The sequence below is a fragment of the Python bivittatus genome, unplaced genomic scaffold (genome assembly GCF_059951505.1).
Source record: "Python bivittatus isolate LINGU-HERP-01145 unplaced genomic scaffold, Pbiv_v1 ctg000580_np1212, whole genome shotgun sequence".
NCBI lineage: Eukaryota > Metazoa > Chordata > Lepidosauria > Squamata > Pythonidae > Python > Python bivittatus.
In genome coordinates this window covers 23,755,831-23,767,669 of record NW_028277087.1, presented here as the reverse complement: position 1 = coordinate 23,767,669, position 11,839 = coordinate 23,755,831, and the positions used below count along the sequence as shown (strand labels likewise).

The window sequence follows — 11,839 nt, the reverse complement described above, 5'->3', positions numbered from 1 at the left end:
GCTGGGAATTTCACTTAACAAGTAGAAAAGCATTACACACAGAGAAGTCACCTTATCTGCCTTAGAAGCAGACCGCCCCAAAGCACGACTAGAAGCTGAAATCCCAGTGCCTTCTACTAATCTTGAAGCTGAAATAAAGCTGCCAGAAGTGGAAATTGAGGGCCCCATCCTGAATGTGGAGATCAGAGAGGAGAGTGAAAGCAAAATGTCTGGAATCAAGGTGCCTAGCATCAAGGTCCCCAAGCTGAAGGCTCCAGAAATAGGGATCTCCTTGTCAAAGGTTGAGGCAAATCCCTCCCTTCCCAAAGGAAAAACAGAGCCTCCAAAATCAAGGCCAACATAGAGTGTTCCCTTTAATTATGAAAGCATGATTAAGGGAAGCAAGATGAAAATACATGTCCCAAAGTTCAAGATGCCCAGCTTGGGATTCTCCAAACCAGACAGTAAAGGGCTCAAAGTCAACATGGACACCAGATGCCTACAGTGAACGTCTCTCTTTCTGAAGCTCAGTTCAGCATTATCAAACCTTAGCTGAAGTTGTTAGAACTCAGGGCTGACATCAGAGTTTCAGCATCTAATGTAGAGATTCTAACAGACCAGGTGATTGTGGAACTGAAAACTGCTGACCTAGAAGTAGACCCTCTGTTTGGCAAGGTTTCTATGCAAGGGGCCAAGGTTAAGCTGGAAAGTGGGGATAGTAAGTTCAAAAGGCCAAAGTTCAAAAGGCCAAAATTGGAAATTTCTCTTTCTAATGGGAATGTTGCAATAAAGGAAAAAGTCTCCTTGCCTTCAGTAGAAGCAGATGTGCCAAAGCCAGGTCTGAAAGCTGACCTTGCAAGCTTGGCTGTTGCTTGTAATGCTGATTTCATGAGTTATTCATGTTATGTTGTACGTACAGTAAATCTTCAAGTTGGAGGGTATCTGTACCATCATTCAAAAAATCTAAAATTCCTAAATATGATATTTAATCACCCAAAGTAGCTGCTGACTTCCCAGTTTTGGATAATTCTATTCTGAACATAGGTACAGATGTTCTTTATTCTGAAGATGATGAATTGGATTCTAACACTGAAAATCGTTCTAGATCATCAGGGAAATCTTTGAAAAAGGAAGATAGTAAGCATATTATTTCTTCTTTTGGGTAATCTTCCTCCTACAAAACTGACATTGTATCTGAAGGAAACATTGTAAGACCAGAATTGTGAGTTGTTCCTGCTGCACTAGATGTACTGTAGATGTAGTTTTATCTGTAAGTGTCAAGGAACTTAATTATCAAAATTAACTTAGTTGGGAAAGGTCTGATACAAGAGTTCCTGAAGTCACCATGGATATTTTTGAATCTCACAGTCATGTTGGTGGGATAAATATCAGTTTGCCTAGGTTTCATGTACCAAATTTTGGTTTTTCAAAGATTGAAATAGCTCCTTCTAAAGCTAACAGGAGTGAAAACTTGCCCACTAGCAATATTATTCTAAGTACCTGGTGGCTTCTCAGGAATCTGAATTTGAAATTGTCACTGATGTCACTGATGTCATATCTAGTCTGGCTGAGACAGACTAGATATGACTTAACCACTATTGACTATTCAAATTTAAGAACTAAATATATAACAGCTGATTCCGATTTTAGTGCAGCTGAGAGAAAAGCTGATTTTTCAAAGGGAAAGATTAAAATGTCTGCAAGATTGAGATTGATATTTCTAATGTAAATTCTGATACGCAAATTTTAGATGTCAGATAATCTGAAACCTCTGAAGTAGTCCCAGGTGCTTCAGATCTAAAAATACAGATTTCATCGATGAAAGATTCCCACACACTGAACTCCAGTATTAAAAGTTCAGAGATTGTCTTTCCATCTGCAGATATTTTCTATTGCAGAATCAGATGCTAAGATTTAAGCAGCAAAGATATAAAAAGTGAAATTAATGAAAAAGACATTAAGAAAAAGAAAATAAATTTAAGATGCAAAAATTCAAATTTCACTTAATTGGTCTCTAGAGTTTCCATTGATATTAATACAAGCAAAGAAGATCCCTCATTTACAGTTTCAACAAAGGAAAAATAATTTGAATTAAAACTGATTGTGGAGGAAACTGAAGGCCATACTGCAGACCTAGAGGGCCACATGCATATTGATAAAGATAGTGAGAAAAGGACTATTAGAAGGCCAAAAATATCTCTTCCAAAAGTGAAAGTCATAAAGTTGAAATACCTGTGCTGTCACTGAACATGACAGTGTCTGTTTTCTTCAGAAGAAAAAGATATTTCACAAGAAAAATCAGACAAGGAAATCATTGACAACGATATATATATATATATATATATATATATATATATATATATATATATATCATTAAAATGACCAAAGTTAAGGTCCCAAACATAGAACATTTTAGACCAGCAATTAAAGCTCCTATAATAGATATGGAAGTCATATTTCCTTCACTTGATGTCAGTTTTTCAAAAGCAGAATTTTAATCAGATGATGTTGATGATAGAAATTATAAATCAGTGGCAGAAATTAAGATTCCTAAAATGAAAGTACCAGGAGTTGGAGTAGAAAGACCATCTACTGAAATATCTGTAGATGGAACAGAAATTAAAAATTAAAGGTGTGCATAGGAAAATAAAAAGGCTAAAATTTCAAATGGCTAACTTTGGGATCTTGTTTTCTAAAGGAAAAATTCCAGATACTGATATTGGCCTACCCAAGGATGTTGATGTGCCCCAGCTGAAAACAACAACAGATATTACTGATATTGCAGTGGAAGCTCCAACCCTTGAAATGGAGTCTGATGTACCTGGTGAAAAAAAGAAAGTTTTGGAAGAGAAAATGAAAATGTCCCAAATCTTTAGAGTTGATGTGAAGACTGCAGCAGTGGGCATACCATCTGTCGATATTTCTGTCGCACAGTCAGAGGTAAGCACTCAGGATTCACATGCTGCAGCTAAGGAACCAGAAACTAAGGGAGAGGTAAAGTCAGAAAGTTTAGATGGAGAAGAAAAAGGACATTTCAAAATGCCAAAATTCAAATTGCCATCACTGAGCTGGTCCCCTAAAAAGGAAGCAAGCCTTAAAACAAATATAAAAGAACCGCTGGAAGAATCCAAACTGACCATAGTATCAGATGATACAGGCACAGAACCAAAAGTAACTCTTTCACAAGATCAAGGAGTTCATATTGACCAAAATGTAGAAATAGCCACCAAAAAAGGTCAGGTGAAAAGACCTCATATAACTATGCCCAAAATCTCACTGTCTAAGACAAAGCTACCAAGAGCAGAGGTGGATATAGTCGTGGAAGGTGATGGAGCTTCAGTACAAATACCTGACATAGAAAGCAGTTTTACTACAAGAAAAGTAGAAGAAACAGAAATAAGTGTAAAAATGTTGAAAGATGAAATCAAAGAAGAAATCAAAACTTTCCAGACAGATACAGATATTAACTTATCCAAAACTGATATTAAGGTGCCCATGACAAAAAGTTCATTTGAGCAGAAGAGTTTAGAAACAGAGTTCAAAGGTGATGTTTGTATGGACAATGCAAGTATGAAATCTGATGGTACAGAGGGGAAGTTTAGCATGCCAAAACTCAAAATGCCAAATTTTGGAATTTCACATCAGGAAAGTGATGTATCCGAAAGTGGAATCATTTTACCAAAAACAGAATCTGATGTCTCTCAGTTTCAAATGACAACAGAATCTGATAAACTTGGTGGAAAAGCTCTGCCCCTAGAAGTTAAAAATGATGAAGCAAATCCTGAAGAAATTCAGACTGAGGAATCTCAGAGTTGGTTTAAAATGCCAAAATTCAAAATGCCTTCATTTGGCCGAACTTCTTCAAAGACAAAAAAAAGTGATGCTGAAACTGAAGACAGCACTGGAAAAGCTCTTGTCACTGAATTACAAGTTGAAGTAAAATCTCCTGAAGTTGTAACCACATCTCCCCATATGGAACTTGACATTGGAAAAGACATTTTAGAACAAGAAGTCATGCTTCCTCAAGAGGATATACAGTCTAACACTGACCTGTTAGTGGGTGAAGGCAGTTTTTTACAGTCCTCAGACAAAGCTGGCAGGAAACTTAGTGACCTGGAGACTAAAACGTATGCTGATGTAGTTAAACATGGTGCAGAAGGACAAAGTTTGCAAATACATAAAACTGGGTTCATTGGCCCTACATCAGAAATCGCTATCCCAAAGATGGATATTGATATAAACATCCCTAAAAGTGAAATGACCCTTCAGCAACACCAAGTCACATTAGACCCTATGGGAGTGGCTGAGGTACCACCTACTGAAATTACTATGGGAAGGAAAATTGATCCTACTATTTCAGACACAGAGCCTCTGCAAAGCCTTGATACACAACCTGAAGAGATGGGAAGTGAAAAGAAGTCACCAAAAAAGGATACTCAGGGAAAAGAAAGTATATTCAAAATGCCGACATTCAGCGTGCCTTTGTTCGGATGGTCTACCACAAAGAGCAGTGCCATTGTTCCCGGTATTGTATCTGACCTAGAAGAACCTGCTGTTGCTCTTTCCAAAATTTCAATCACAGATGAAGACTTTGAAATTATAGATTATCCAACTGAGGGCTTTGAAAAAGATTTGCCCACAGAAGATGAAGTGAAAGCAGAAGAGAAAGAGAAATCAAGTAAATCAAAAGCATCTAAATTCAAGATACCAAAATTTGCCAATTTGCGCAGTAAATCTCAGGGTGCAGAAATTCAGGTTGATCCACCAAAAATGCAGACTGAGGTATCACTAGTTAAACCTGAAGGAGAGATACCAGGAATCCAAGTTCAGGATAAAAAACCAGGAGATGCAGAAGTAAGTTTTCTTATTCCCAAATTCAAAATGCCCAGATTCACACATATAATTTCTGAAGGAGAAACGCTGACTTCAGAAGAGACAATGGATATAAAACATACTACTACTGATGATATTTCTCAACTGCAGTTCAGGACCATGTTACCTGAAGGGAAAGGAGATACAGGTTATGATATTCAGAAATCAAAAGTCAGAATTACAACACTGTCTGAACCTGCCATTCAAAGACCACTAGTTGGAAGTAAACTCCCATCTACGGACTCTTCTTTTGCAGATACAACAGTGTATATACAAGTGCCAAAGAAATTCAGTGCTGAATTTCTTACAGAGAAAATAGACACCAAAGATGGTAACATTCAAAAGTCAATAGCTAAAATTACAACCCTGAGGGAGCCAGACATTCAAAAAGCACCACTTGAAATTAAACTTCAGCCTGAAGATCCATTTAGTCCTAGTGCACCAGTGCAGGTTCAAGGATCATACATTGAAAGTAAAGAAATAAAGATGGAAGATAAATCTACCTTTGGTTATGGTGATGCTGCTGAAATACAGGAATCTTTCTCCAGTCAAATAGTAAAAGAATCTGAGATTCTTCCATCAGAAGTTAAAACAGCTGCCTTTGGATTTTCACTTCTCAAAGTGAAAATCCAGGAATCACATGTGAGCTTAGATACACCAGTCAAATTATCTTCTACAGAATGTATGGATGAAACATTTGAGGGTAAGGATCATCAACTTTCAGGTTCAGGAGAAACAGCACAAATGTCTGGTTTGGGTAAAGTGAAACCATCTGGTAAGGATAAAGATATAACTTGTGAATTTACTGAAGAAGCATCTTCTGCTACAACACTGACAAAGCTTAAAGCCTTTACAGCTGAAGTACAATCTTCTAGTGAGTTTGCAGAGAGTCATTCTGAGCCAATAGAGATATCTAAATCTGCTGTTGAAATTGCAGAAGAAACTAAATTTACAAGTAGCACAGAAGAGCCCACAGATGAGAAAGAAAAACTTGACAGTAAGAGATCTTCTGGCAGATTTAAACTTTGGCTTCCAAGTATTGGGTTTTCTTCCACTGCTGAAGGCACAATGTCAGATTCAAAACCTGAAGCTCAACAGGAAATTCAGTCTGATGATTCATCCGTATTGGACAGTGATACTGCGAAACAAACTGAAAAAACAGGATGGTTTAGATTTCCCAAGTTAGGTTTTTCATCTCCAACAAAAAAGAGCAAGGAAGCAGACAAAGAAAAGGAAACAGATCCAAAAGAAGGAAAGGATGAAGAAAGTCCAACAGAAAAATCAGAAACTTTTTTTGATGCTCAAGAAACCTTATCACTCAAAGAGAAAGAAGAAAATGAAACCTCAGGTGACATACCATCAGAGCCCATTGTTTCATCTTCAGCAAGAACTGAATTGATACTCTTAGAGAAAGGGAAAGCCGAACCCCAATGCATTCCTGAAGGCTCATCAAAATAAAATTGTTTCTTCCTCCTTATATACATAACAATATTATTCTAAAAATACTTTTAAAAATCAGAAAATAGCATTGCCTCCATTTCAGCAAAATAAATAGAATGTTACCTTAAAATGATCTTTAAAACACTTTATATTGCAGTAGTGTTTATAAGCTCATGGAAGAGTCTTTCATGTCTTCACAGAAACACTTGTTACCAACAATATGAGACAACACGTGCAAGAAAATACAGACATACGGACAGGCCATACCATTGATTAAAGATATCCATAGTTCTAATGAAACCAGCAAAGATCCTTTCTACCAATTTCCATAGAGATGTTCTTTCTTCAGACCTATTTAGAGGAACCAAAGCAAAGCAAGAGATTAAATATACTTTCCTGAAAATTACAATGATTTTGTTTGGAATTATTTGCAGAAAGTACTAAGAAGCTAGTGCCGAGAGAAATAGAAATATATTTCTCCTTTTTTTTAGATTTTATTTTTTTAACTATATTTATGCTGCTATCTTATGAAAAAAAGATCATTATCTTAGAATAGGTATACTTTAGGAGCATTGTAAACTGTAGATAAATGGAAATAAGAATGTAAATGTTATAGCAGTTATTCTTACTTTAAGACTTTGTTCACCCAATACAATTAATTGTGTCAGTTACAGATCTTGCAGCTGGATTTGCACAACATGTTAAATTTGCTTAGTTTTAAGCTTGGTTAATTTTTTTGTAATTGGCATGTGGTATGAACCCAACCCATTTGTACAAATCAAGAAAATGGGTTAATTTGGTAGCCAGCTTAAGCACGCTTTGTAAATAAAGGCTATGAGTCTTGTCTACAGTCCAGTTCAGGTGAATTATTCGGAGCTACAGCAATTGCGTATCTATCATAAATCTAAGTTACCTACTGTGGTAACTTAGTGCCATATTTTCCAGTATGTTGTGCTGGCAAAGCTTCCAACTGATAGATATATCCTGAGCATTTATGTGCCAGAACAGCATAGATAATTCAGGTTGCTTCTGAATTGTCTTTTTTATCAAGGATCTTAATGCTGATATATTAAGATCTGTGTTGGTGCTCCATGTCATGATCATTTGTGTGCATAGTAATCAACATTCACTCCCATGTCGCCACTAGTTGGGAGTTTTCCAATATGCTAAACAAGAATTTAACACTTTCCTGCTTCTCTAGTTTCTTATCAGATACAGTAAAAATAAAATTCTTCATGCAACATAACAGCATTAAGCACTAAATGCATTCAGTTTACAACATGATATTACTGCCAAGTGAATTTCCCCTATTTTAAGTACAACATTTTTAATCACCAAAAGGCAAGATGCATAAGATCAATCTACCTTCATAAAAAGAACCTTCTGAATCAAACAAGATGGTAGTCCTAAACAAGGGTTTGAAGGGGTTTAATATCAAGTACTTCAGTGTGACATGATTGCAAATTGGAATTCAAGGGACTTGAGAAGACAGTAATAGTGTTTGGTGTCATCTTTGAAGTACAAAGTACAAATAGAAGAGGACAAATACACATGGTTTTAAAGGTTTCCTGGAGATGTAAATAGTTATTATTGGATTCTGGATTATATGATTGCTTTTTAGAAATATACAGCTAACAAAGATGATACATACCTATTTAAAAATTATGCTTACTTATGACAAGAATGTAGAATATATTCTGGCTATGCTCCCAATATGGAAATAAAAGCAGTATTGTTTGTATTGTGATAATCACTCTGATTCCAAAGTAATGCTATCCGAGCTAACATGGGGATGTGCTTATCTGAAAATCCGAGAAGTCTTCAATAAAGCTATGCTTGAGTCTTAGGGTCAGGACTCCTAGTGTGTTTATGAAGAGAAGCAGCATGTCCCAGACAGACTTTGGAATGGGAATCACCCTTCCTTAATTCCCCAGTATCATCTCCACTGATGGTATGAAAGCCCACTGTTCTATCTAGCTATAGATTAAACTGATTTAGCAGCCTCTCCCAAGAAATCAGTACAGAGTGTAGTTCTGTAAAACAATCCTTGATCATGGGATTATAATCATGGGTTATGGGGCAATATTTTACCATTCCTTCATGATTTTGCCATTTGGGATTAGTGATTATGGTATCTATTAAAAAACCAGCCATTCATGGTGATGAAATCAGGTTGAGAGGCCTGTGCAGAATGCTCAACGTTCAGGAGCATGAAGGGGACAGAAACCAATGCTCATCCTTCCCTTACAAAGTGATTTAGCATTTACAGAAAGGGAAGCATGGAACTTTGATGTTGTTTTAAACTACACAGACTGGCAAATTCCTCTGGATCATTCTGGTTTTGTTGGTTGGGGCTTTTTAGGTAGAGAAGTTGGAGTGGTACAGTATTTTAAAGCACCATTCAGCAACTTTAAGATGTGTGGACTTTAAATCTCAGAATTCCCCAGCCAGCACATGTTCCCCAGTTTTAAAGGAATGGGCCCCACAATCCTGAGCAAATTTCCCTCTGAAACCATAATGCAATAATTCTCAAACTGTTCTAAAAGAACATAACTTTGTGCTAGAATATATTACAATACAAACTACCAATTCCCTTATACCAGTGTTCACAGGAAAAAAAATCAATTTTACCCTGTCCTTCTATCACAGTGATAGAAAATTTCGTTCCTCCTTCTCCATATAACTAAGCTTTAAGTAAAAAGAATTGATATACAGACAAAAGATGCATTTTCTTCCTGCCTGACCCCTTTTTCACAAAATTCACTTCCCTTCCCACGTATACACGTGCTTGTTTTTTTAATTTTTTAAAAAAAACCTTCCAATGGGACCAAATTTGGCTTTATTTTTTTCAAGCCCTTGCAAATGTCTGTGGGGTAGTGAACTTGGATCAAACCATTACAAGCCGAGCCTAATGCAGAATAAAAATCAAGAACCTAGTAATATACTGTATTGTGAAATGTAGTATCTGCATGTTCAAAAACTAAATTCTGTTCAGGTATAAGACAGCAAACTAACTTGGTGTCTGCTATGAATATTCTTTGCTTTTCATTAATACAACCCAGGGTTTTTCAGACTTCTGTACAATCATAGAAAAAAGTTGTTCTAAAAGTCTCCTTTAAGGAACTTGAAAAACAATAGGCTGCTGCTATTGTGAACAGCAGAAAAATGCTGTTTGGCCACTCCCATATGGGCCATGACATCAATATGGGCTGGTGCAGCAGTAATTAAGGACATCCATTTTGGTTCTCAAGGAGCTTCTGAATTTCGTTTAGAACATTTTAAAAAATATGTTTTGACAGACGTTTTGTAAACATTGCAAATGAGATCCATAAATAATATGAAAGCTAAATTGCTGCAAGTTCGGTATGAGATGTAGCAGATCTAGTTTTACAACATCTGTGACATCAAAAGAAAGAGCATTAAGAAGTCAAGTGTTTGACCAAAAGCAAATACCTCTCTGAAAATGCTTTGAGTAATTCTATAAATTCATGCTTTTAGGGTCTTTCCAGCAGAAGGCAAGGGAAAAAAATCTGGAAATGACAATGAACACAATATACTGCTTAACAACTTTTGGGAAAGTTACATAAATAAATTAGAATTAACCACAATTACCACATAATATGCAATTTGAGGGTGCTATGCGCTCATCCTGGAAATACATCTTCTGCAGAGAAATGATATAATTCATTCATTCAACAGAATTAGCTATATGGGCAAAAATGGGCCTGCTTTAAAGTTTGTTTCAGCCTTGAACTCACTGCAACTGAAATAAAGTGTTATAGAAACATTGTTCGATATTATCTCCTCAGCTCAGTCAGCCTTCTTTTGTCTCTCAAGTTGGAAGCGAATGCTTCTTAATATTTTTCTTAAGATTCCCAGAAGCTATTGCTGTGCTGTGCTATCTTCGGTGAATGTGCTTCCGCAGCCATGTGGGATTGTGGTTCTGGAAAGAATTACTAGGCCGAGTATTGTAATTTATTCTCAGTATTTGGAGGAAGGTTTCTACCCTGAGACTTTGAGAGGACTCTGCATTGTTAAGAGCTGCCTATTCAGGTTTTCTTTACAGGTCTTAAAAAAAAGACAGGCTGTATCATGTCTTTTTAATTTATTATATAAATGGGTAAGGAATGCTTATGAGAATATCAGAGGTATATTGCTTGGGGATATGTCTGTATGTGTACTTTCCTATGTACACGATGCTTTGTTGTTGGCTGAGATTTGATTTATAGTAAATTTAGATTAATTGTGTGAGGCAATGAGGAATATGGAACTGAAAATGAATGTACAAAGGACCAAGTAGTTATGTTTGAGAGGGAAAATGAAATTAATTATAACAAGTTATATATAATGGCCAAAAAAAAATAGAACAAGTAGGCAGATTTGTGTACCCTGTTAGAATGTTTAATACATTTAGAAAAATGAAGGAAGAAATTTTAGGATGTACAATTGCTGGTGGGCAGATAGTGGGTAGAATTGGGTGTGTTGTGGGGGATGAATGTTTGTCAAAGGAGCAAAAGTGGCTCTGTAAAAGAGTGTGAGCCTGTTCACTATGTTATATGAAAGTGAGAGTTGGGTATGTCGGGATGCACAAGAGGAAGTTGAATGCAGTGGGAATGAAGTATTGAAGGTGTGTGAGTGGTAAAACAAGAAGAGATTGTTAGAAATGCATGGGTGACAAATGAACGTGGACTGAAGACCAAACTGGCCACTTTGAAAGAAGTACACTGAGATAATTTAGTGTCATATAGAAAGAAGGAATGAGAATCAAGTTACAGAACAAATACATGAAGAAAGTGAATGGTTCAAAACGAAGGAGAAGTCCAAGAAAGTTGTGGTTGGGGGCGTTTGATGATATTTTCAGAAAGGTGCAGTTACAGTTTACAGAAGAGAAGGCAACGCATGACACAGTTTAGGTGGAAGGATATGGAGAGGTGCAGTGAATGGAGTTAGTATAAGCTAGTTTTAGCTATGTTTCCTTTTCTTCTTCTTATCTCCTATCCTTAATTACTTTGGTTAACTATTTTTTACTCCTTTTCTGTGCTCTGCATAACATGTTCATAGTAGTTATGTATGATACATACATACCTGTGCCTCTAATGAACACTTTGAAGCCTACATTACTGATTTATTGCCACAGCAATGGCTGGATGACATTACAGGTCACTAGTGTGAAAATCATCATTAATTAAACATACACATCCACATCAATATAAAATACTAAAAGCATGTTTTGGGTAACGAAGAGATACCTGAAACTTAATATATTTTTCAACATATTAGTTACATAGTCTGTGTAAAAATAAGTAGCCACAACTAGCTGGAAAAGTCTGGTAGAAATATTTCCTCTCCTTTACTGCATGGTTCTGGCAACCCTGGTTTTGTTATTAGCATTTTACTGAAAATGTCTGGTCTTTCACCAGATAGGTAAATCTTTCTGTATGAATTTTAAAAAATAGAATTAACTAAAAGAAAAAGACATCAGAAATAAATGAGTTAAACAGTTGCCCAAACAAATTTTGGCATTGTTCAAGTATAGGCCCATTCCTAA

The 11,839-nt window shown here is 36.2% G+C and overlaps 1 protein-coding gene across 1 annotated transcript in view; it reads left to right on the top strand.

Moving 5' to 3' along the window:
- Positions 1 to 8,041, top strand: part of AHNAK2 (AHNAK nucleoprotein 2) — a 72,813-nt gene extending 64,772 nt beyond the window's left edge. Inside the window, exon 8 of the mRNA XM_088149774.1 lies at positions 2,678 to 8,041. Within this exon, the coding sequence (XP_088005900.1) occupies positions 2,678 to 6,309 (3,632 nt within the window). The 3' untranslated portion in view covers positions 6,310 to 8,041. The remainder of the gene's footprint in view (positions 1 to 2,677) is intronic.
- Positions 8,042 to 11,839: the final 3,798 nt, after the last annotated feature.